At 52.2% G+C, this 24,357-nt stretch overlaps 3 protein-coding genes across 4 annotated transcripts; 2 read left to right on the plus strand and 1 right to left on the minus strand.

Annotated features, from left to right (window-relative positions):
- The first annotated feature begins 3,761 nt into the window (after positions 1 to 3,761).
- On the plus strand, positions 3,762 to 7,202 carry RPL27 (ribosomal protein L27). Of its 2 annotated transcripts, none has more exons than XM_080826075.1 (5): positions 3,762 to 3,857; positions 4,099 to 4,181; positions 5,122 to 5,291; positions 6,766 to 6,876; positions 6,987 to 7,202. In XM_080826075.1, exons 2-5 carry the CDS (start codon positions 4,101 to 4,103, stop codon positions 7,033 to 7,035), a joined length of 411 nt encoding a protein of 136 aa, XP_080682201.1. In that variant the 5' UTR covers positions 3,762 to 3,857; positions 4,099 to 4,100; the 3' UTR covers positions 7,036 to 7,202. The 2 variants fall into 2 exon arrangements, with proteins under 2 accessions (XP_080682201.1, XP_080682202.1); XM_080826076.1 differs by having other exon boundaries at positions 3,857 to 3,873.
- A 1,362-nt stretch (positions 7,203 to 8,564) lies between these two features.
- Positions 8,565 to 17,073, plus strand: IFI35 (interferon induced protein 35). The gene is made up of 7 exons (XM_080827489.1): positions 8,565 to 8,811; positions 15,202 to 15,300; positions 15,664 to 15,811; positions 15,910 to 16,016; positions 16,111 to 16,297; positions 16,396 to 16,502; positions 16,715 to 17,073. The coding sequence occupies exons 1-7, from the start codon at positions 8,797 to 8,799 to the stop codon at positions 16,904 to 16,906; spliced, it is 855 nt and encodes a 284-aa protein (XP_080683615.1). The 5' UTR covers positions 8,565 to 8,796; the 3' UTR covers positions 16,907 to 17,073.
- A 119-nt stretch (positions 17,074 to 17,192) lies between these two features.
- Positions 17,193 to 23,915, minus strand: VAT1 (vesicle amine transport 1). Its single transcript, XM_080826540.1, has 6 exons — positions 23,471 to 23,915; positions 20,467 to 20,674; positions 19,895 to 20,065; positions 19,710 to 19,799; positions 18,930 to 19,171; positions 17,193 to 18,794 (listed from the first exon to the last, which is right to left on the minus strand). The coding sequence occupies exons 1-6, from the start codon at positions 23,876 to 23,878 to the stop codon at positions 18,711 to 18,713; spliced, it is 1,203 nt and encodes a 400-aa protein (XP_080682666.1). The 5' UTR covers positions 23,879 to 23,915; the 3' UTR covers positions 17,193 to 18,710.
- Between the last annotated feature and the right edge of the window lie 442 nt (positions 23,916 to 24,357).

The raw sequence follows: 24,357 nt of genomic DNA on the forward strand, positions 1-24,357 counted from the left end.
CCCAAATTTTTTTTTTAAGATCTATCTTTCTTTCTTTCTTTCTTACTTTTTTTTTTTTTTTTTTTTTTTTTTGAGAAACAGCATGAGCAGGCAGGGGAAAGGCAGAGAGAGAGAAGCAGACTCCCCGATGAGTGGGGAGCCCAACATGGGACTCGATCTCAAGACCCTGAGATCATGACCTGAGCCGAAACCAAGAGTCAGACACTTAACTGAGCCACCCAGGTGCCCCATAAGTCATCCTAATTTAATTCTCACTACTTGTAAGGCAGGACAATATTCTCCTGATTTTATAGCTGAGTAAACTGAAGGTAAACATTTCGTCCAGGTTTATGGAATGGAAGAGCCGAGATTTGAATTCAAGTTGCCTGAATCCAAATCCTATGGTCTTTATATTCCATCATGTTATCTCATTGTATCATGCTGCTTCCGGATCTTTTGTTCCTCTCCTTTATCCACCTCGCTCCACCATCACTTTGGGGAAGAGAAGGTATTTCCCACATACCCACCAGAAATGTATGCTGCCAAGGGATTGGGCCACAAGGAGGTGGATAGACAGCTGCTGCTCTTCCAAGTTCTTCATGAAACATAAAGGGAACGTGTAGCGATAGAGACAATCCCGCCAGCATCCCATCGTCAGATATCTGGTAGTCACTGATATCATTTGCATTATTACTTAAGACAGAGCTCTGTCTTGGGCTTCGGGTGAGGCAGAGGACAAGGGAGGAGAGAAGGAAACAGCCTAGGTCTAAGCATATGCAAGAACAGAATGAAAAAGAGCCATGGATATATATCCATGAAAGGACAGCGTCAATTATTACAGAAGTATGATCTGCAAAACATCCTTTTTTTTTTTTTTAAGATTTTATTTATTCATTTGAGACAGAGAGCATGAGCATGGGGAGAGCCAGAGAAAGAGCAACAAGCAGACACCCTGCTGAGCCAGAGGCCTGACACAGGGCTCGATCCCACGACCTAAAATGACTGGAGCCGAAGGCAGAGGCTTAACCATCTGAGCCACCCAGGTGCCCCCACGAAGGATTCTTAAAGATTTCTAAGGTGTGGGCACCTGGTGGCTCAGTTGGTAGACCATGCGATTCTTAATCTTGGGGTTATAAATTCAAGCCCCACGTGGGGTGTAGAGGTTATTTAAAATCGTTTTTAAAAAAAGTTAAATAAAGTTTCCTAAGGTGTTTTGCATTCATTCATTCTTGAATACCTGCCAATTGCCTGGGCCAGGCTGGATACTGAGGAAAGAGGTAAATAAAACAGACCCCCTGCCCTCAGGGAAGACACAGTCTAACCAAGGACATATCAAACCAACTGGAGATTTGCATAGCTTGTGAAAACAGAAATTGCTGGGTCCCATCCCAGAGATTTTTATTCAGTAGTTCTGGGGTGAGGCCTGAAAATTTACAATCCCAACAAGTTCCAGGTTTTGCTGATGGAGCTGGTCTGGGGACCACACTTTGAGAACCACTAATCCAAACCAAAAAAAATTTTTTTAAGATTTTACTTATTTGAGAGAGTGCATGTGCAAGCTTGGGAGAGGGGTGAGGAACAGAGGGAGAGGGAGAAAGAACACCAAGCAGACTCTATGCTGACACAGGGATCGATCTCACGACCCCAAAATTATGACCTGGGCTGAAATCAAGAGTCAGACACCCAATGGACTGAGCCACCCAGGCACCCACAAACCAAGTACATTCTGTAATAAAGATGAGTATGGGTTAGATTGCTGAGGGAGCACAGAAGAGATTGATTCTGCTCAGGAGAACTCTGGATAGGATTTGGATAGGTTTTTGCCTGGCTGCAGTGGAGGAGAATAAAGACCCCAGGGCTCAGAAGAGGTTGGATATTTGAGTAGTTGAGGGATGGGGGAGGGCAGTATGTGAGGGTGTGGAGTAGGAATTTAGGCTGCAGGAAAGGAGAGGTGCGTTCAGACTTTGGTATAGAGAGCCAACGAAGGATTTCAAGCACATAAATGGTGGATTTAAGAGTTGTGTTGAGGGGCGCCTGGGTGGCTCAGTGGGTTGAAGCCTCTGCCTTCGGCTCAGGTCATGATCCCAGGGTCCTGGGATGGAGTCCCACATCGGGCTCTCTGCTCAGCAGGGAGCCTGCTTCCTCCTCTCTCTCTGCCTGCCTCTCTGCCTACTTGTGATCTCTCTCTCCGTCAAATAAATAAATAAAATCTTTAAAAAAAAAAAAAAGAGTTGTGTTGAGGAAATCTTCCCAAAATCAGTCCTATAGATCATATGCCTAGGTTGGAAATCCATCTTTCATAAACATAGCAAGCAATGCTGACCCACACAAAAGTTTGAGGAGGAGAAGAAAAAGATCTGAGGCTGGATTGATTAGGGGGCAGGTGGAAAAAGAAAAAATTCAAAACAAGGAAAAATTCGCAGGATTTAATACTAATTTGATTTGGAGAGTGTTTGTGAGAAGAGTCCAAGATTTCAGGATCTGGTTTCTATTTTCCAAGAGATATACAGCAAAAGAGGCAGCAGCAGCAGATAAGGAGGCTAGGAGCAGACCATGGAGGTGGAAATGGGCAGGTTGGTGTGGTGCAGTGGGCTGGGAATGGGAGCTTACTCTTTCATCACCATATCTGTGACTTTGCTGCTCTGCAACTGTCCTCTCAGAGGCCAGAGTAAATGATCTTTGAGGTCCCTTCCAACTCTAAAACGTCATATTCCAAATTAAAACAAAAAATTGTAATTGAATATAGAAATATAAGTATGTAATTACTGTGATAAACCATTGGAATGGGGTCGTGAGGCCTGCAGGGGAAACTGGTCCCTGGAGAGCCTTAAGACAAGAGTTGATGAAACCCTGATTGTTCTCACATTTTGCCCAAGACCAATCCTGTAGATTCTTCAATGTTCCAATAGGCAAAACTGTAAGATGGTTTCCCTTTCTCTTGAACTCAGAAGACAACTAAGGGACCATGTAAAAAAAAACCACTCTTCCAGGGATGCCTGGCTGGTTCAGTGGGTAGAGCATGTCATTCTTGATCTCAAGGTCCTGAGTTCAAGTCCCACGTTGGGCAGGGAGCCTACTTTAATAATAATAATAAAATAAAAACATTTTCCAGTAAGTGATGGGAAATAATTCACTTTGAGAACCAACTAGACCTGCATTCAAACCTAAATTTCAATCTCATCTATGCTACTGATCAGGGTCAACCTCGGATAGGTAACATATCCTCTTTGAATCTCAATTTCCCCATATCTAAATGGGAGGAAAATAGCCAAGATGCAGAGTTGTGAGAATTAAATAGGCTATCGGCTTACCTAAAAACCCTAGCACAGAGTAGGTGCTCAGTGATTATCACCATCATTGTCCTTCACCCTCTCACTGCTTATTCTAGCTGGTAATGTCTGTGACATCACGACTCTAAATATTGGGGGTAAGCACCCTTGTCTGATTGATCTTTGTCTCTCCCTCCTTACGCCTAACAGTGCACACGAATACAAGTCCTATTTTGCTGACTTGCAAGGCATAAATGTCAATTTAAAACTGTGTCCCCTCCTAGCGCCCGAGAAAGGAACTACAACCAAGGGTACAGCAGAGCGGCGGAGTCAAAAATCCGCGGGCATTAGGGCCTTCCTCGCCGCTCCAACCTACGGGGAAGAAAGGGACTCCTTTGCTCTTGCCCATTGCTGAGGCTACTAATAAAGTTTGATTTGAATAAATGAGCGTCCAAATCCCGCTCCAGCTTCTTCCGCCCACAACAGCTTTTGAGAAGCGGGACAACCTTGCGGGGCGGAACCGGAAGTGAGATCATCGCGCCCGGGGGTGAAAGGTTAGCGGAAGTGCCCTTTCTTCCTTTCTGCTGTAGGCTCGAGTGGTTGGTGTCGGTGAGTAGAGACTTGGGTAGGAGGTCCCAATCCGCCGCCATCCGCGGTCGGGGGGGTCTAGCTGCGGGGCGGCTCCGGGCGCTTTCCACTGCTCGGTCCCTGGCGGCTTCGTGGCGGTCCGGTCCTGCCGGCAGGGCCCACGGGCGCCCTGGGCCGAAGGGGCCGGGAGCGCAGCCCCAGTTTCCGGACTCACAGCCTCGGCTTGCGCGTCTCTGATCGGTCCGTTCTTCTTCCTCTGCAGAGATGGGCAAGTTCATGAAACCCGGGAAGGTGGTGCTGGTCCTGGCCGGACGCTACTCCGGACGCAAAGCGGTCATCGTGAAGGTACCAGCCTCGCGAGCCTCTGCGACGCGTTTGCATCTCGGGAATCGGGCTGGTTTCTGAGGGCTTGCAAGCTTGGAGTGCTAGAGCAACCTGGGGGCCATTCGTCCCTGAGCATTGCGGGTGGGGGTGAATGCGTGAGGGCTTTGGAGGGAGGAAGGTGCAAAATAAAAACAAATGGGAGTGGAAGTGGGCGCCCTCTACCAAGGAGGGTTTTAAGAAGTAACAGTGGCCACGTTTATGGAGCGCTTGCTTGGTGTCTGGCATCGCCCTTCAGAGGTTGTCAACGTCCGGTTCCTGAAGTCACTGTAGGGGATGCCTTCCTGTTGCCGAGGTGTGGAGACATAAAGTGGTGCGGCCGCGAGTCTGTAAGAGGAGGAGAAATTGTTTCCAGTCCAAAAGATCACGTAGCATGTTCTGTCCCTTCACGGGTGGCTTTTTGCCCACATTTTGTAGCCTCTGGTGAGGCTCCCCGAGCTCTGGCCACACACACCTGCTGCCGGCCGTGGTGGGGTTCGAGGGGGCATCCTTTGTTCCCCTGCCGCCCCCCCCCCGCCACTGGTTTCTGGAGTTAGACCACCAGCTTTGGGGTCGTGCCTCTGTCCCTCACTGGCAGTACAGTCCTAGGGGAAGCTACGAGATGCAGAGTCCTAAGCACCAGTGCTTGATAGAAAGCAAGCACTGCATCAGTGTTAATACTGCGCCTTTTAATTCTCTTACCTCCTAGGAGCTTTTCCAGACTGTTGTGGGAATGAATACCACCCTTCCCTATTACTCTTCGCACGCTCTGGCATGGCACTCCCGAGTGTCTGCTTTGTAGGGTTTTTCCCATAGTGGGTCTCAGACCTGGGAGTTGGGGGGTATTCCTTTTAGGCAAGCCCTCCATCTAGCACAGGGCCTAAATAGGCCCTTAGTCAGTGACATGTGATTCTTGCTCGTTCAGAACATTGATGATGGCACCTCAGACCGTCCCTACAGCCATGCTCTGGTGGCGGGAATTGATCGCTATCCCCGCAAAGTGACAGCTGCCATGGGCAAGAAGAAAATTGCCAAGAGGTCAAAGATCAAGTCTTTTGTGAAAGTTTATAACTACAATCACCTCATGCCCACCAGGTGAGCATTTCAAGAATGGGAATGAGAGGTGCCTGGGTGACTCAGTCAAGGGTCTGCCTTTGGCTCAGGTCATGATCTCAGGGTCCTGGGATGGAGTCCCACATCGGGCTCCCTGCTCAGCGGGGAGTCTGCTTCTCCCTCTCACTCTCCTCTCTGCGTACGTGCACACTTGTACGCTTGCTGTCTCTCAATTAAATAAAACCTTTAAGAAGAAGAAGAAAGGGTGCCTGGGTGGCTCAGTTGGTTACGACTGCCTTCGGTTCAGGTTTTGATCCTGGAGTCCTGGAGTCAAGTCCTTCGGGCTCCCAGCTCAGCAGGGAGCCTGCTTCTGTCCCTCTGGCCCTCTCTCCTCTCATGCTGTTTCTTTCTCTTTCTCCCTGAAATAAACAAAATCTTAAAAAAAAAAAATAGATGAATAATTTTTTAAAATGGGAACGAAAGGGACTCTTTTTTGCCCCTTTGCCCTGTTGAATAAGGAGACAACCTTGCAACCATTCTAGCGTGAAGAAGAGACATCGTTTTCATGTGTCACTTACAAAGTGATGGTGGTTTCCAGTGTTGCCTCTTTGGTCCAACATGGAGCTCTGTTCTACCATTTTTCTGTGGTGACTTCCCTGAGTTGGCTAAGCGGGATAGAAAATCTCTTCCAAACTTGCCCTTTATCCATCTCCTCCCCTGAAAATTCTGTAAGTGTTGGGTAAAGATCGTTTCGTTCACTTGCGTTCAGAGTAAACACCAGGGGCATGGGATCTGGTGTGCTCTCTGCCACTCTCCACTTTCCAGGATAGTTACTGAAGGCTTTCCAAAAGGGTTGGTAGATAAAGGCAGTAAGCCTCCCCCCATCAGCACCGATAACTAATTCCACAGTGCTGCCATGCCCTCTCATTCCTGGCCTTCCACAGTATTGTGCGCTGTACACACTTACCTTGTTGCATAGGTTATATGGAAATAAAATGGTTGAGAGTCCTGAACAATAATTGGCAAAACCCAGCAGTGTATGCCTTACAGTTTACTGCCGGGGCCTGCATGTTTACTGTCAAAGCTGTCTTAAAAAGGACAGAGCTGTTTCTTAGGTGCCGGGAAGCAGTGAGACCTGGGGAGCCAGCTGCCCAGCCTCTGCACTATCAGCAGTGAGGCTTCCCCTGCCCGGGCACAACCCAAACAACACTAAAAAGACTCCTAATAGAAAGCTGGCCAGCTGCCGTGATCATAGTAAGGATGTAGTTAAGTGACAGTCCTTAGCTAGAAAAATAGGGACTCTGAAAAGTTGAGAATGAAATGTGAAGTATTCTAGTAGTATGAATCTGTGTAAATGAGTCCTATTCAATTGGGAATTTCCAAAGAATATTCTCGGGACTTTGGCACAGATTCTGTGGATTGATCCTGTGGAGACAGACCCTGACACCCCAGTGTCCCAGGGCTGTATGAAGGGCCCTGGTGGCCTGTGAGCTGATGTCCCCATCATTGTTTCTAGGTACTCTGTGGATATCCCCTTGGACAAGACTGTCGTCAACAAGGATGTCTTCAGAGACCCTGCTCTTAAACGCAAGGCCCGACGAGAGGCCAAGGTCAAGTTTGAGGAGAGGTAAATAGACTTTGGTGGTGGATATTGGAGTATGGTGGCCTTATCCTCCATGAGGGAATTTGGTTTCACTGTTCTTCTCAATGGTGTTCCTTTTCCCCCCCGGCCTCTAGGTACAAGACCGGCAAGAACAAGTGGTTCTTCCAGAAGCTGCGATTTTAGATCTGTTTTGTTTCAGTCATTAAAAATACCCCCCCCCCAAAAATTCCTGTCTACCTGTGGCGTGTGTTATTAAACTGGGAAAGAAGAACATTCATGTGATGAGACATTGGGTGGCGGGTGAGAGGCTGTGGGAAAGTATATAAAATAATGCCTTAGTGAGACTTGGACTACTTGATCCTCAGCCTGATCATCCTTTCGTCATTTGGATGCCCTTGATGTGTAAGGTGTGAGCTACTGAACTGTTTGCCCCAAAAATGAGTACTCCTGACTTCATGGGTGCATGGTAGAACCTGGGCTGCTCTGCTCCCTGCCCCCTCACTGGGAACACCCACAGGCCCCGCTCAGTGGGCACTGGCTACTTCCAGTTGAGAGCTACCACTCTGAGGACCTCAAACCAACAGCAAAGTGCCACAATCCCACTCTGAAGTGGGTCAGAATATCTGGGAGGTTACCTGCCAGTAGCTGTATTGATCTCATGAGGCCCACCCTGGAGAACTGCTTGACAGCAGGGGTGGGGACTAATGAGGGCCTGAGCCCCAGAACAGTCATTCCTAGTAAGATCAGAAGAGGTCCCCAGATGGCCTAGGAGAGCCCGGCAAGAAAAGGCTCTTGGGCACAGTTGTGTAACTGCTACAGGAAAGGTACATGGCCCTTCGGTCTACCATTTTACCATTCATTGGATACCTGTGACCCTGCTCTACTGGTGAGATAGGCTCTCTCCAGCTGGTCTGGTTCTAAGTCCCTAGATGGAAGCAGGAGTCCTGACAGGTGTGTTCACCAAGCACTGATTGACACATACCCACCTGGGATGTGGAGTAAGGGCTGGGTCTGTAAATTACTGGGAAGATCCTGGACTGGATAGTAGGAAAACAAATCTGTGCACTGAACTCTGATTCTTCACCTGTAAGTACTGGGCATCTCTCAAGACAGACTCCTAAGTAGCTTGCCTGTTCAGTCACAAATGGAAGTAAATTTCAACCCTCTGACTAGAAATTTAGAAGTTCTTCCACTCTACCTGGAGGCCCAAGTTCAAATACTATTCCAACCAGGTTTGGATATGTGCTTGACTTCTAGCAGTATGACCTGGAGCAAGTTTCTACACCTAACCCTAACCCTGCCTCAGATGGTTAGACTAATCGTCTGTAAAATGGCAAAAACAACCAACTTTGTGGGGTTGTTTGGAAGACGGAGTTAATTCATGTGAAGCAGAGTCAGTATTGGGCACAGAACAGTTCTCCACAAATGGCTGGCTGTTAGTATAACTTTGTGAACTTGGAGAGGCTTTAACCGTTCTGGTTGCATTTCTCAATTAATCTCAGTCTGTGTGTGCCCAGCATCTTTCTAGGCTCCAGGGAAATATCTTGACAGCAAACAGAATTCTACCAACAGGCTTGTACTGGCCTTGATAGGCTGGAATGAGTGGTTGATAGGGGCCCACGTTCTTTTGGCTGTTACTTGTGGGTGGCTTCCTCTCAGGCCTCAAGTGGGTGAGGTCAACTTCTAAGCCCAGAAGGGCTCCTCCTCCCAGGGGCGGGGAGACCAGCTGGGGGCGTGCAAACACACGGCAGGGGTTTTGCTGAAATGAAAGTGGAAGCAAAGCCTGCAGACAGAACCGTCGAAGTGTACCTCAGGCCCAACTTGGGGGGGACGAAGCCACCTCCGAAGGTACAAGCAAGAGTTTAGTTACAGGGGACACTGCCACTTTGTGCCCAGCTCTGAAGCCTCGGCTCTTGTCAACCGGACCCCAGGCCCACGTCAGTGATGTATGATGATGCCGTAAGTGAAGAGGAGAGTATTGGGGGTGGAGGGAGAAGCAGAAGGACATTCCTTGGCTGGGAATCTGCAGCTATCTCGGGGTCTGGTGGCCAAGCCTCTGCCTGTTGCTTAGACCTGCTAAACATCAGGGGAGAGACACGACTGGGATTACCTCTCCCCTAACCCATTGCCTCAGAGACAATCCTATAGCCTGTGCCTCAGAGCTCATGAATTCCTTGTGTGAATGCGTTGTTCTGAGAGAATTCAGTTCTTAGGTACTTAAAGGGTTCTGTGACCCAAAAAGTTTAGGACTCGTTCACACCCTTATCTCCTGAGATCTTGCCCAACAAACTTCCCCTCCTTATATTTCATCCTAGAATTGAACAGTTCCTCGCCTTACAGTTCATTTCAGGTGAATCCTGGGTCCTCTTCCGGCTCACAGGCAGACGTGTTCCTCCTCCAAGAGCTCCCCTAAGCCTTGCAAGCTGTGGTTTCCCCTTTCCTGATCCATGATGCCCCAACTCCTGCTAGACTAAGACTAGTCTCCCGTCTAGCCTGCTCACCCTTGATCCCTAGACATGCCAGCACTGGGCCCGGCATGCAGTCGGCACTCAATAAACAGCCGTGGAATGAATGAATCTCCTCCCCTCTCCAGCTTCTGCAGTCTTTCCCTTGCTGCTACTACTCCATCTGTTATAAATACACAGATGTCTTGCTTGGGAATTTTTCATTTGCCCCGCAAGTGTAATAAGAGAGATCACAGGCTCAGGGAGCCTGGCTGGTTCAGTTGGTGAAAGTGGGTGAATCCTGACCTCAGGTTATGAGTTCAAGCCCCACACTGGGTATAGAGGTTACTCAAGAAAAAAAAGGGGGGGAGGGGTGCCTGGGTGGCTCGGTCGTTAAGTGTCTGCCTTCAGCTCGGGGCATGATCCTGGGGTCCTGGCATAGAGTCTTGCGTCAGGCTCCCTGCTCAGCAGGAAGCCTGCTTCTCCTCCTCCCACTCCCCCTGCTTGTGTTCCCTCTCTTGCTGTGCGTCTCTCTGTCAAATAAATAAAATCGTAAAAAAAAAAAAAAAAAAAAATTAGGGACGCCTGAGTGGCTCAGTCGATTAAGCGTCTGCCTTCTGCTCAGGTCATGATCCCAGGGTCCTGGGATAGAGTCTTGCGTTGGGCTCCCTGGAGCATGCTTCTCCCTCTGCCTGCTGCTCCCCCTGCTTGTGCTCGCTCTCTCTCACAAATAAATAAATAGATCTTTAAAAAAAAGAAAATTAAAGCAGATAATCCATAAATCCATACAGTAGAAACTTAGCATACTGCTTTGCACTTACTAAGCATACAGTATGTGTTTGTTATTATTAATGTTATTGGCAACCTTTCAGAACCCCAGTTCCCCAAGATTATTCTTGGGGAAGAATTCTTGATTCACCCCCATCTTCTACCTCTGCCAAAACTACTCCCTTAAAGGGCCTTTCCATATTGAAAGGTGGGTTCAGGAACCCCTTTTCTTTTAATCACACTAAATTTGGATTTGAGAGACAACCTCTGTTAATAACATTTTGTGTCTATCTTCCCAGAGTTTTTTAATGCCTTTTTATTTTTATTTTTTTAAGATTATATATATATATATATATGTATAAAGATTTTATTTATTTATTTGACAGAGAGACATCACAAGTAAGCAGAGAAGCAGGCAGAGAGAAAGGGGGAAGCAGGCTCCCTGCTGAGCAGAGAGCCCGACACAGGGCTCGATCCCAGGACCCTGAGACCATGAGACCATGACCTGAGCCGAAGGCAGAGGCTTAACCCACTGAGCCACCCAGGCACCCCAAGATTTTATATTTTTTAAAGTAATCTGTACATCCAACATGGGGCTCAAACTCATGACCCCAAGATCAAGAGTCGCACACTCTTCCAAAACTGAGCCAGTCAGGTACCCCCATGCATTTTTATGCGTTAATAAAGATCCTTATGAAATAAAACTTTTTAAATCAACAGAATAGGAATCATACTTTCTATACGGTTTTATATCTTGCTTTTTTTGCTTACTGTGAGCATTTTTTCATATTGTTAAATGTTCTTTATGTCTTTTAATTGTTTACATGATATATTTAGCTATTCCCCAGTTGTTGGACATATAGATTTCTTTTTGTTTTGTTTTTATTTTATTGTTTTGGTTTGTTTTTAAGACTGTATTCATTTATTTGTGAGGGAGAGAGAGAGAGCACAAGGTGGGGGTGGTGCGGAAAGCTAACCAGACTCCCCGCTGACCCGGGAGCCCCACAAGGGGCTCAATCCCAGGACGACAGGATCATGACCCAAGCCGAAGGCAGATGCTTAACCCACTGAGCCACACAGGCCTCCCTATTTTGTTTTTAATGAAAGTTCTACACCCAATGTGGGGCTTGAACTCAGACCCTGAGAACAAGAGTCACATGCTCTACTGGCCAAGCCACCCAGACATCCCTCTTTTTGTCTGTTTTATTTTTTTTTTAAAGATTTATTTATTTATCTGACAGAGATCACAAGTAGGCAGAGAGACAGGCAGAGAGAGAGGAGGAAGCAGGTTCCCCACTGAGCAGAGAGCCCAACTTGGGGCTCTCGAGATGGGGACCCCGAGATCATGACCCAAGCCGAAGGCAGAGGCTTTAGCCCACTGAGCCACCCAGGCGCCCCTTTTTATCTGTTTTAAATAAAGCCACAATAATAATCTTTGTACATGAACTTCTGGCTGTTTCCTTATAAGCCAGGACTGTTTCTTTGGCGCTCAGTGGTCACTGAGTGTCCTGACGCCGGGAGTGTTGCTCGTTTCTCATATTAGTTGGCCTTAATTAGCAACGTTTGGCCCAGCTGCTGGCTCCCCCTCAAAACCCTTCTTCACACTCCTGTTCTCCCTCAAGGTGCACTGACCCCTCCCCTGTATTCTTGGCTGGTGCTTCGTTGTTCCCCTGACCTCTTAGTAGTGGGCACCCCAAAAATCAGCCCTTGGACCTCCCTCTGTCTATACCTCCCTCCCTGTTGCTCTCAAGTAGTGTGAGACTTTCTTATGAACTTACTTAGTTTTGTGACTTTGTGACTATGTCTCCTCTGCATGACTAAACCCCAAATGTGTACTTCTGGCCTGGACATCTTCCCTGAATACTAGATCCCTAGAGGCAACTGCTACCCTCCGTCTCTACTGACATGTCAAATAGGCACTTCATACCTAATGTGTTCTAAATAAACCCTTCATTTTCTGCCCTAAATCTCTCCCACCCACAGTCTTCCCCATCTCAGAAAATGGCTCTCATTCCTTCCAGTCACTCAGGCCAAAAAGCTTAGGGTCATCCCAGACTCCTCTCTTTCTTCCATCAGCAACTTCAACCCATCTAGACTCCATGGCCCCTCACGGCCTCCATTACTACCCCCTGGTCCAAGCCCCCAACATGGCACTCCTGGACGCTGTAATGGCCTCAGCAGTGGTCTCCCTGCTTGTGCCCTTTCCCACATCAGTCTAGTCACACAACAGCCAAGTCATCCTGTCTGTGGCTTCCCACCCCACATTGTGTGAAAGATGCGGCATGGGCCAACTCCGTCTCCTCCTCTGCGACTTCCTCTCCAGCCCCCAGCCCCTCAATTCCTCTGCTCCTACTCATTGGCTTCCTTGCCGTTCCTCAGATCCTCCTGACAAAACTTCCATCTCAGGGCCTTTGCACTTGCTCTTCCTGTGCACAGAACTTTCCCCAACGTGTACACATGGCTTTCTCCTGCATCTCCTTCAGGTAAGTGATCCAGTATCATCTCAGCAAGGCCTATTCTGATCACCCCATTTAAGATGTCCTCTAACATTCTCTATCCTCCCCCTGCTTGACTTCTGTCCACAACACTTACCACTAGCATACTGTAGATTTTATTGATTCTATTTCCTGTCCGGCTCATCCTCTAGAATATAAACTCCACAAGGAAGTTGTGTCTGTTGTGTTCATCACTGTGTTTCCAGAGCCTAGAACAGCGCCTGGCACTTGGTAGCGGCTCCGTAGCTAATTGGTGAATGAGTGAATGAGAAAGCAAATGAGCACGTGGAGCCCTTTAGCCTCCTTTCCTTGAAGCACTGCTTCATCCCTCCTCTTCCTCTGTATCTCTGACAGTCCCCAGTCCTGGCCCTGGCCCTCCTTATCTTTGGCCAGGCCTTCTTTTTTTTTCTCTGCCACTCCTTTTGTCCCCCCTGACCCCTGACTAAATATAATCCTCAAAGATTAGATTTCTAAGGCTCTGTCCCTCAAAGAGTTCTTCCTTCCTCTTGGCTTCTTCCATGCCCACACGTTGTTCCAACCCAGAGTCCACCACGTCCTGTCCTTGACCCCTGTGTCTTCAGTGGCCTTGGGTTTGACTTACTTTGGCCCATTAATTAGCCCTGACAAACCTCAAGTTCCTCATCTATAAAATGAGGTTCAATAGGGTCGCCAGGGTGGCTCAGTCAGTTAAGTGTCTGACTCTCTCACACATATATAAATAAAATCAAATCTTTTTTAAAAATGGGAACATAGAGGATACTGGAACCACATTCCCATGTGAGAAAGTCTGGGTTGGAGCTGGGAAGAGGCTGCCACTTTAGTGGGGACATGCTCTCTCCAGTTGGTGAGTCCCTAGCACTCCCTATCATCTGCAGTGACTCCCTGCACTCATTGATGTCATCTGACCGGCCTTTAAGGCACCTTATTTGTAGAAATACGAAGAACTGGGTACCTTTCTAACTCCTCATAAACCAGCATTATTTGGTCAAGCTCTAGCTTTCCTCTGTTAAAATAGAGCAAACTAGAATCCCCAGTAGCTCGGGTGCCTGGGTGGCTCAATGGGTTAAAGCCTCTGCCTTCGGCTCAGGTCATGATGTCAGGGTCCTGGGATCAAGCCGCACGCACATCGCACATCGCACATCGGGCTCTCTGCTCAGTGGGGAGCCTGCTTCCCTCTCTCTCTCTCTGCCTGCCTCTCTGCCTACTTGTGATCTCTCTCTGTCAAATAAATAAGTAAAATCTTAAAAAAAAATAGAGCAAACTCACACTGAATGTCTTCAGTGCCCTCTGTAATATGCCCCCATTCTGTCATTCATTCACTGCAGTCATTCATTCATTCAACACACATTGACTGAATGCCTGTTTTGTGGCAGGGACTCTGCTGGACACTGGGGATACAGAGATGACTGGGATAAGAGTCCCGCCTTCCCAAGTGAGCTCACGCTTCTCTGAGCGGACCTTATTTATCAGGCTTCCCAACCACAGAGTGAACCCTGCCAGCTAACATCTACTCCATCCCACAAACAAAGGTGCATTTATTCGTGTCCCTGGTGTCATTCCCTTGCCCATGTTGTCACTCTCTGTCTCTGGACTCACTCCAAATCACACCCAGCCTGAAAGGCTGCTTAGTACAGTGGAAAGAGTGGCAGTCAAGGGACAAGCTGGGAGATGTGGGGTAAACTGCTCCCCCACTCTGGGCTTGATTTCTTTTTTTGTGGCTGTGGAGGGGGTGGTGCTTGATTTTTTCACTGGAAAGCACAGATTAGCAATCTGGAGTCAACCTGGATAGGTCTGAATGACTTCAGGGAAGTCACTTAACCTGTCTGAACTTTGGTTTCCTCACCTGTAAAATAAGGTTAAGGGGGAATTTATCTCATAAGGTTGTTTCAAGAATTGAGTGTTACACTCCATATAAAAAGCTTGGCACAGGGCGCCTGAGTGGCTCAGTGGGTTAAGCCTCTGATCTCAGGGTCCTGAGTGCTGGGCTCTCTGCTCAGTGGGGAGCCTACTTCCCCACCCCCACCTCCACCTGCCTCTTTGTCTACTTGTGATCTCTGTCTGTCAAATAAATAAATAAAATCTTTTTAAAAATTAAAAATAAAAAGCTTGGCACAGCGCCTGACATACAGTAAGTGCTTAATAAATGTTAGCTAGTAGTGTGGCATTTTACCACTGTAAGCCCCCACTCCTTCTAGAGGCCTCCCTTGTGATGTTAAGTCCTATGGCATGGTCCCTCCTCCACACTCCCAATGTCCTCCACAGTCCCTTGTGTGAGGGTACACTGTCTGGGGTACTGTTTCCTCCAGACCCGAGGGCTGGCCTCTTGTCCCTGTGTCTCCCTGTGTCAGTGCCCAGCACCCCTCAGCAGGAGCTCAGTCAGTGTTTGTTAAAAGCAAGGTCTCCTGTAAAAAACAGCTGTGACTGCACCCAAGGCTCCTCCTGGACCCCCCAGAGAGCAGCCAGGCCCCCAGAGATGAGGCCAGCCGAGTCCCAGCCCAGGGGAAGGGGAATGGGGTTGGGCTGTTCTGGAGCTGAGCATCAGCTCTACTAGTGGGAGATTCCACAGTAGGGTCCCCTTTCCCTGGGTTCCTTCTCGGGGAAGGCAGGTGGATGAGTTGTCATGTCCCCCCCTGTTCTAACAGGCCCTGGGTGCCCTTCGGGAGGAACAGGCCAGACTAAAGGGCCGGCTGCGGGAGCTGCAGCAGCGGAGAAGGGAGCTCAGGGACCTAGCCCGCGACCAGGTAAGCCGGGGGGAGAGGGGTGTGGCCTGGGAGGAAGAACTAGAAGTTAGTTTCTCTCCTGGCTCTGCCGCCTCCTTGCTGTGTGACCTCAAGTATGTGACTTGAACTCTCTGGACCTGCTTTCTCATCTGTAAAGTGGAGCTACCAAACTTGCAGGGCTGCTGTGCAAGGACAAGCTCAGATCTTGGGTCTAACGTGCCAGTGCAGGCGTGACCTAACTTCATGTGCTCATTCACCCAGCTCTTTCAATAAATGTATTCATCCCCAGCAACGATCACGTGGAACACTTTCTTCCTGAGGGGGGGCAGAGGGGGTCTCTCCCACCCTTGAAGGCTGCATCAGCCTCCCCACCCCCACCTCCAGGTCCCATTCGTGGCAACTGCAGTCCCCCTGGTGTTCCGAGGACACACTCAGGAGGGCCAGGAAGCACCCAAGTGTTTGGTTTCCCAAGTGAGGATCTCCTACCCTCTGCCAGGAGGCTCTGCTCTGGTCACCTTCGACGACCCCAAGGGTGAGCTCTCCAAGAGGCCCCGGGAGGGAGGTTGGGAGGCTTCCCTCCCCCCTTCCCCTCCCTTCCCTCCCTGCACTGACCCTGCTCCCCCGCCCTAGTGGCCCAGAGGGTGCTGCAACAGAAGGAGCATGAGATCCCCGTAGAGGAATGCCGGCTGCGGGTTCAAGTGCAGGCTCTGGAGCTGCCCGTGGTGACCGCCGTCCAGGTGACAGAGCAGCAGGGTCCTGGGACATGCAGGGCTGCCATGCACTGGGGCTCCGGGAAGCAGGGCCGGACCTCTCCTTCCTGTCCGTCCCTAGGTGTCCACTCGGGTAAGCAGGCGGAGCGTGCTGGTCAGTGGGTTTCCCGCAGGCCTCCGGCTGAGCGAGGAGGAGCTGCTGGACAAGCTGGAGATCTTCTTCGGCAAGACCAGGAACGGGGGTGGTGACGTGGAGACTCGGGAGCTGCTTCGAGGGGCTGTCGTGCTGGGTTTCACTAAGGACACAGGTGAGGGCCCTGCCATGAGACTGGGATTGATGGAGGCCTCGGGCCCTGGGGGAGTAGAGCCCTGGATGCTAGAGGTCCATCCCTCTCTCTCCCCGCAGTGGCCCAGTACCTGTGCCAGATTGGCCAGTTCACAGTGCCACTGGGCGAGCACCAGTTCCCTTTGAGAGTCTCTCCCTACCTCAGTGGGGAGATCCAGAAGGCTGACGTAAGTGGGAAGGTAGAGCATGGGGGGCTGGGCCCCACACCTGTCTGCCTGCCAGAAACTTGCCCAGAAAGGGTCAGAGCCCCCAAACCCCATTGTCCTTCCCATTGCTAGCCTCTCTGGCCTCCTTGCCCCTCCCTTACCCCCAGGGGCACCACCTGCCCCCGGTCGCTGACTCTCAGGAGACTTTGCCCATCTCCCGGCTCTTTTTCCAGATCACCTTCCAGCCGGTGCCCCAGTCAGTGCTAGTGCTCAACATTCCCGATGTGCTGGATGGCCCGGAGCTGCAGGACATCCTGGAGATCCACTTCCAGAAGCCCTCCCGTGGAGGTGGGGAGGTGGAGGCCCTGAGAGTTGTACCCCCAGGACAGCGGGGCCTGGCGGTCTTCACTGCCGCATCAGGCTAAGAGCCTGCCCTCCTTGTCGCCCGCACCCCTCTGCCAAGCCTCTCGAACCAGACTGGAGTTGGGCGCACGGGTGCAAGAGATCGTGCGGGTCAACGGCAGCAGGGATTATGGGTTGTGAAACGCTGCCCAAGAACAATAAAAAGTGGTGTGACCTTCTTCTCATTTCATTTCCTGAAAGGAAACTTGATTTGAGCATGGCAGGAGGAACCCTAACCATCCACTCTCGGCCCTGGCCTTCCGGGAGCCCACCTTCCCCTCCAACTCTCAAGAGGCAACATCCAGGACCCAGGGTTTGGCTTTTTATTGACACAAACACAAAGGCAGCTTCGGTAAAATGGGGTGGGGTACACAAAAGCAGAAATCGCACTTCACACGTTTAGGCCTTGTTTAGACAATGAAGAGGCTGAGCCCCTCCCCCCACCTCCCCCTGGCAGTGGCTGGGCCAAGAACCCTACCTAATTCCCTACCAAGAGAGCAGACGGAGTTACACCCCTACGCCAGGAAGCCCCCACTTTGGTTCCAGCGGCCCAGGTCCTAAACCACCCCCCTCTTTATTCCCCTGTTCCATCTCCCCACCCATGTAAACAAAGTTTGGGGCTGAGTTCGAAAAGCTGCCCCCTGCTCTGAGAAGGCAGTGGGCCTCCCTTGACGACATGGGAAATGGGATTTGATTTTTACTTTGGTCCCAGAACAAAAAACAGATGGCATCGCCTCTCAGAGCTCTGGCTGGTAAGTGCCACACTTGCCTGCAAGGCTGGGAGAGCTTCCCCGCCTTCTTCTCCTCCTCCACCACCCAGAGAGAAATGACAGCCCCAGAGACAGGACATGGCACAGACCCCAGGCGGCTCGGGGCTGCCCCCCCACCCGCCACTGGCATGCACACAGATTTTTGGCAGTGTTGTGGGACTGGGAGGCAGCAAAACCCCAGCTCCAGCAGAACGAGGAAGGCACTGGGGAGTACGGGGTAGAGAAGGAGGTGTGAGACAGGGACACCCCCCCACACACATACATGCACAGGTTTTCCGTTGTTAAGGCACTGAGAACAACTCCAGAGAACTCAGTGAAGGGTGGGGAGCGGCAGGGGGGTTGATGGGGGGGGACTCTGTGTCCCTCCCACAGAGTTGTGACCTAAGGGAACAGGTATGAGTCCCACCCTTGTTGTAAGAGGCAACCTTGGTTACGAGGGGCAGAAAACCCGGAGGTGGAAGCAGCCCAAGTGTGCTTAAGGAGATGGGGGCAAGAGGACAAGGCCATGCAATGAGGCGACAGAGTTCAGAGGGGGGCACTGGTCGGCCTGGGTTGAAGGGACATGAGGGCAAGACAGGGACATGCTGGATTCACACAGATTGGCCCCATATCCTGAGCTGACGTTTCAATTCTTTGGGGGTGGGGTGGGGGTGGGGCAGGGGCAGGAGTGGGAGATGAGGCGGGGGCGAGGGGGAGCACACAGAACTGGACGGAAAGGGATCGGCTAACCTTGGCACAAAAGCAGCACAGCAGGCCCAGGGAAAGGGTGGGGGCAGGAAGCAGCCGGCCTCCCTCTGACCCTCCCTGTCCCCTTGGCAGGGCCCAGACATCCAAGTGGTCACTTCCCAACCTCTTCCGAGGGCAGGAAGGGGGGGAGGGGGCAGCCCTGCCTCAGAAGACAGAACAGGGCTGGGGAGAGGCCATCAGGATGGAGACCTTCAGGGGAGAGAGGGCAGAGCATGATGACAGAGGATGAAATGTGAGAGTTTGGAGACCAGCACAGTGCGGCCCCCGGTGTCTCTCTTCCTGGGGCCCTGAGGGTCTGCCAGCCCCCGCCCTAGTTTTCCTTCTCTGGTCCAGGCACCAGGAGGACTTTGCCCACATTCTTCTTCTCCTGCATCTGCCTCATGGCGTCCGCCACCTGGGGAGGAAGACAAGACCCGGCTCCCAGGGCTGCCCAGTCCCCCCCGAGAGCCAGCCAGAAGGAGCCAGCCCTTCTCTTCCCAGGAACCCCAGCCCCCAGGGCGCCCCCCCCCCACGCAGGGGTCCCACTCACCTTCTCAAAGGGCCACACAGAGTCGATGTGCGGTTTGATACGGCCCTGGTTGTACAGAGCCAGGAGGCGGGCCACCACGCCTTGGACCAGCTCCACCTCGCCCTCCAAGTAGCCCAGGTGGAAGCCACACACAGCGCGGTTGGCCGGCAGCAGCTGCAGGGCCGTCACGCTGAACTGGTTCCACCACGTGCGCGCCAGGGCCATCAGGTTCCGCTTGGGGCCCGTCAGCAGGTTGGCCATTCCTGTGGGACGAGGCAACGCGGCCCGTGAGTCCGGGTGCCCGGTGCATCCCTGCCCGAAACAACGCTCCTCGGCCCCCAAGGGCCAGTCACAAGCATCCCTGGCAGTGCGGGGAATGACAGGAGGACTCCCTGCCCTCTGGCTGCCAGGCCCAGATGCGCTCCAGCCGACTCAAAACTGCCCCCATCTTTATTTATTTGCTGATTTTTGTGTGAGTTTTTCAGATGAAAATGCAGCTTGCCCAAGAAGCCCAGGAGAGCAGAACAGAGGCAGGCAGGCAGATGGATTTTGCATCTGGAATAAACCCCAAAGAGGAGCATGGAAAGAACACAAAATTCACCGCGTGTGACTCGCAGGAAAAGGAGCAAATGAGAAAGCCATCAGCTGCACCCCGGAGGCAGCGATCTGGACGCCTTACCCGTCCTCACTCTAACCCTGATGCCCGCTTGAGTCCCGGAGTCCCTGGGCCTCCGCAGTCTGCCCTTCAGACGCAGCTGGCTTCCCCTCACAGCCCTCTCCACCCCCGGCCTGCAAACTCACCATAGGTGACCACTTTGCCCATGGGTTTGAGGAGGTTGTAGCCCTTGGCAGTATCTGACCCACCCAGAGGGTCCATGACGATGTCCACTCCTGTCGGGGGGCGGGGGGAGCCAGGAACAGCGTTAGGTGCCCCTCCCTATCCTGGGCCATCCTGCCCCCGCCCAGACCCCATCCCCCAGCCGCACCTTTCGGAGAGATCTTCTTGATCTCATCCACGTAGTCAGTCGTGTGATAGTCAATGGGGTGTGTGACCCCGTTCTCCTTCAGCACCTCGTGCTTGCTGGCCGAGGCCGTCCCGAACACCGTCACGTTCTCCACCGTGCGGCACAGCTGCAAGGCGGCCATGCCCACACCCCCTGCAGCAAGACCCTCTCATGAGGCGGGAACTGGAGTCACCCCGCCACCGCGCTCCATTCTTGCCCCTCAAGGACTCTGCTCATCATCCTCAATGGGCCTGGGCGCATTTTGAGGCTTTCTCTCCTCACAACTGGGTCCAATGGCCATGACTGAGAACTGGGGGGGAGGGTAGCTGGCAAAGGAGGGGCCGCCGGCTGAGGGCACGTTGCTATGGATAGCACACCAGGCTGGACCTGGAGCCTGAATGTTACCACGGCAACAATAAGGCAGAGGCCTCTGGGAGCCATAGGCCAAGGCAGCCTGGTGTTGCCATGACGACCATCCAGACAGGCTGCAGGGAAGGGGCCCCAAGGAAATCTGGGTGGGGTAAGGAGGGGGATAAAGGGAGGGGGCCTGTCACCTGCGGCCATGTGTACCAAGACGCTGTGGCCGGGCCGTAGATTGCCGAAGTCAAAGAGGACCATGTAGGCTGTGATGTAATTGACCAGCAAGGCAGCCGCTTCCTCGAAGGTCATGGCCTCAGGCATCTGGAAGGTCTGGGCTGAGGGCACAGTCACCTCCTCCTGCCACATGCCTGACCGGATCAACACCATCACCCGGTCCCCTACCTTGAAGAATGAAAGAAGAGCATCATTCAGTCCCTCGCTCATTCACCCACAGGCGATTTATGACCTTCTACTATGTATAAGGCCCTCTCCCTGGCAATGAAGTAGCAATAAAAGCAGCCACAGTCCTCATGCTAATAGTAATAATAACGCCATGGAAAACAATAACAACTTACCCTTACTGGAGTGCTTGCCAGAGGCCAGGCCCTATTCTAAGAGCTGTAATAAGCTTACTACATATAAATAGTCAATTAATCCTTCCCAGCTCTTTGAGATAGATACCATCCTTATCTCGACTTTACAGATCTTATGCTTCACTATTGTGTAAGATCCCTGAATGCAAGAAGCTTATACTTAGGGCAACACGAAGTATTGTTAAAGACATCAAACTGTTTTGGTCAAAAAAATGGGCTCTGCTGTTTACTGACAGTGTGACCTTGGGCAAATAAAAACTATTTAACCTTGTTGAGCCTCAGTTTTCTTGTCTGTAAAAAATAGAGCAATTATGAGGATTAAGTGGCAAAAAAAAAAAATCACTCAGTAATTTTTAGCTCAATGTCTGGCACAGAGCAAAGAGTTCACAGTATTAGGTAATAACAACGATAAAGTCCCTGTAAAGCCTCTAGGGTTGGTGCAATTACCTCATGAGAAGCATTTGAGCCAGCACTACTGGGGGCCCAGAAAATACCCTCACCCAGAGACAGGGAGCTGGGGTGGTAGACAAGGACAGCCACACAGCCCCAGTCCAAAAGGAAGAGGCAACCTGTCCCTGCAACCAGCCCTGGCCACCTGTACAAGAGCCTCGTTGCAGGAGGGAAGGGGAGCTAAGAAAACAGAATCTCTCCCTCCACCTTAGCCTCTGGGGTCAAGAGGAGGGCAGAGGAAAGGGAGCAATCGTTGGAGAAAGCAAGGCCTCCCTTCACTCTGAAGGCCATGGAGAGAAAAGTGTGGGTGCTATTCCAGGACAATCCGGGTCTGTTTTGGTCCCTGCCAGGGATGATGGGAATTCTGTATATTAAGAAGACTTGGGATCCATGGAGAGAGGGCATGGGGTTCCCACGCACCCCCCTTTTCATGTCCTCAAAGCCCCATACTCCACTGATGAGGACTGAAGGCAGGCTGGGATGTTTCCTTGCAAGCACTGGCCTGAAATGAGGTCTGGGGAATGGAAGCATTCCACCCTAGGACTCAGGACTAGGAGACTCAGAAACAGCCCGGGACTGCTGGAAAGTGCAGTGGTCAGCCAGGGTTGTGACCCATGTGGCCCACAGCAAGGCTCACCTACCCAGGCTAAAGCTGACCTCTCCGCCCATCACAGGGCAGGGCCATGACCTCTCCCCTTTCCAGACATCAGGAGGGAAGGAGGGCTCTCCCCACAGAATCCAGCCTCTTACATCAGGTTCTTGCCCTGGACAGGATATCCTGTATTTACTAAGCGGAAAGTGTGGGGAGGGAGGTTAGGTGGGTGGCCTTCAAACATGAACTACAATTCCCCCCCACTCACCCACCACACACACACAAATTCCTCTTAGCACCTTCTCAAGAGTGGGATTACTCAGAAGTCAGTGGAAAGGGTGGGGCCAGAGCTGGATAGAGGCAGAAGCCCTCTAAGGAGGAGACATGGACATGTACAATAAATCCAAGAATTCCAGCTCTGGGACCTGGGACTAGCAGGTCCTACAAGAGGAAGGCTGCGCCGGAGGGGGCCTCTCTTGCAGGGAGCTGATTCCAAAAAGAAACACCCAAACAAATGACGTGCAAAGGCTTCACCCCGGGTCTCTCAAAAAGTCGCTCATTTGGAACTCTCCGCTGTCCGGGTTTGTGGCCAAGATTAATGATAAACGAAAGGAGAAACAGACCGGCAGAGCTGGGCCAACCTGCTCCCAGTGCCACACCCCCACACCCCAGTCCAAATGGGCACCGCAGGGGTTTCTGAGCCCAGGGTCCTCCCGGAGGAAGGGGAAGGCAGAAGCGTGTTCCCCCCACTCTCGCCCCCTCAACGTTCCCAAGGGCAGCCTGGGGTCCTGGCTCCGCTGGCTGAGTCACTGCAGAAGGAGATAGTGCAGTCACGGGATACAGAGAGCCTAAGACAAAGATCCAGAGACCCAATCTCGCCCCCACCATCGCCAAGATTAGAGCAGCAGTGTAAATCCAGTGGAAAAGCGGGTGGCAGGCTCCCTCTCCTCCATGATGGGCGTGCCTCGTCTCTTTGGCCCTGCTCTGGGAGGGGCCTCCTCACACCCCCACAGACCACGGGGCTGCATGTGACTGGGGCTCTGGCAGGGTCATGCGTCCCCGCCCAACCCGGACTACACAGCTCCTCAAGCTCCCTCGAGGGTAAAAGCACTAATCCGTACTCAGGGTCACAGGCCACAATTACCCAGGCAGTGTTTGATGGCGGGGGTACAGGTGTGGTTTTAATCCGGGTGTTGGCAGGGGGCGGGGGGCGGGTGGGGGAGAGCTGTAAGGTCATTGTGCGCATGCGCATGGGTGCCGTATTGTGTCCCCCCACCCCAACCCTAAACCACCGCCACCGCCGCCGCCGCTTCTGGGCGGCGGCCACAATTAAAAATGGTTGGGGAGGGGGGCGATAACTCTATCTACACTACCTACCCTCCAATATAAACCCAGTTCCCCGGGACCCTCGTAACACAGGCTCCCTCCCAACGCCTTCCATGCCCGTCTGCCCGGGTCAGTGCCAGTTTCTTCCGCCCTGCCACACCCCCGGCCCCCGCCCACTCGAGCCCCACTCTTCTGTGGCCTGGGCAGCCTCGCCCTGCTCTGCCCTGTCCCGCTCACCTTGCGGTCGTTGACTCCCTCGCCCACCGCGATCACGACGCCGGCGCCCTCCATGCCCGGAGTGAGGGGCAGCGGCGGCAGCCGGTCGTACAGCCCCTGCCGGGCCATAAGGTCGGCGAAGTTGAGCCCGCAAGCCCGGACGCGCAGCGTCAGCTGGCCGGGACCGGGGGCCGGTGCCACGGCAGGTCGGCTCTGCAGCTTCACCTTGTCGTAGCCGCCGAAGCCGGTGAGCACCAGGCACCGCAGCGGCGGCGGCGACGCGGCGGCGGCCCCCTCGGAAGTCGCGGATGGCTGGGCGTCGCCAGCGGCCTCGGCTTTCGGGGGCTGAGAAGAGGCGTCCTCTCCGGCCCCTGCTTCGGCCGCCGCCACCACAGTGGCCACCTCGGCTACCTCTCTCTCCGCGGACATGTCTGGGACTCCCGACGAGCGCGCAGCTGGACCGAGGGTGCACAGCTGGGGAGGGCGGGGCGCGCGGCGGGAGGAGCGGCGGCTGCGGACTGCTCGCGGGAGGGGCGGGGCGCCAGGCTGGGGGCGGGGCCTCGCGGGCTTACTTAAAGGGCCAGCGGCACCGCGCCGTTGCAGGAGCGCGGAAGATGGAGACGAGGAATGTTTGGAGAGAGACCCGCGCGGGGGCATTCTTAAGGTCATGCAGACTGCGACTTAATTTTCTTATTTATTCATAATAAACCTTATGCAAGTTAATATGTAAAAGGACGGTCTGAAGGACGATCACAAAACCTGAGCTTACATCAGATTTGGGGAGCCAGCCACCTGTGGCCTAAAACACAACTAAGTTGTTCTTCAGGCTCAAACTCTACCCATATGTGACCCATTCTTGTGGTCTTGCAGTGGCAACTTGGAGCAGGGAGACCGAGTCTTTAAAACTT

The sequence above is a fragment of the Martes martes genome (assembly GCF_963455335.1).
Source record: "Martes martes genome assembly, chromosome: 16".
Lineage (NCBI taxonomy): Eukaryota > Metazoa > Chordata > Mammalia > Carnivora > Mustelidae > Martes > Martes martes.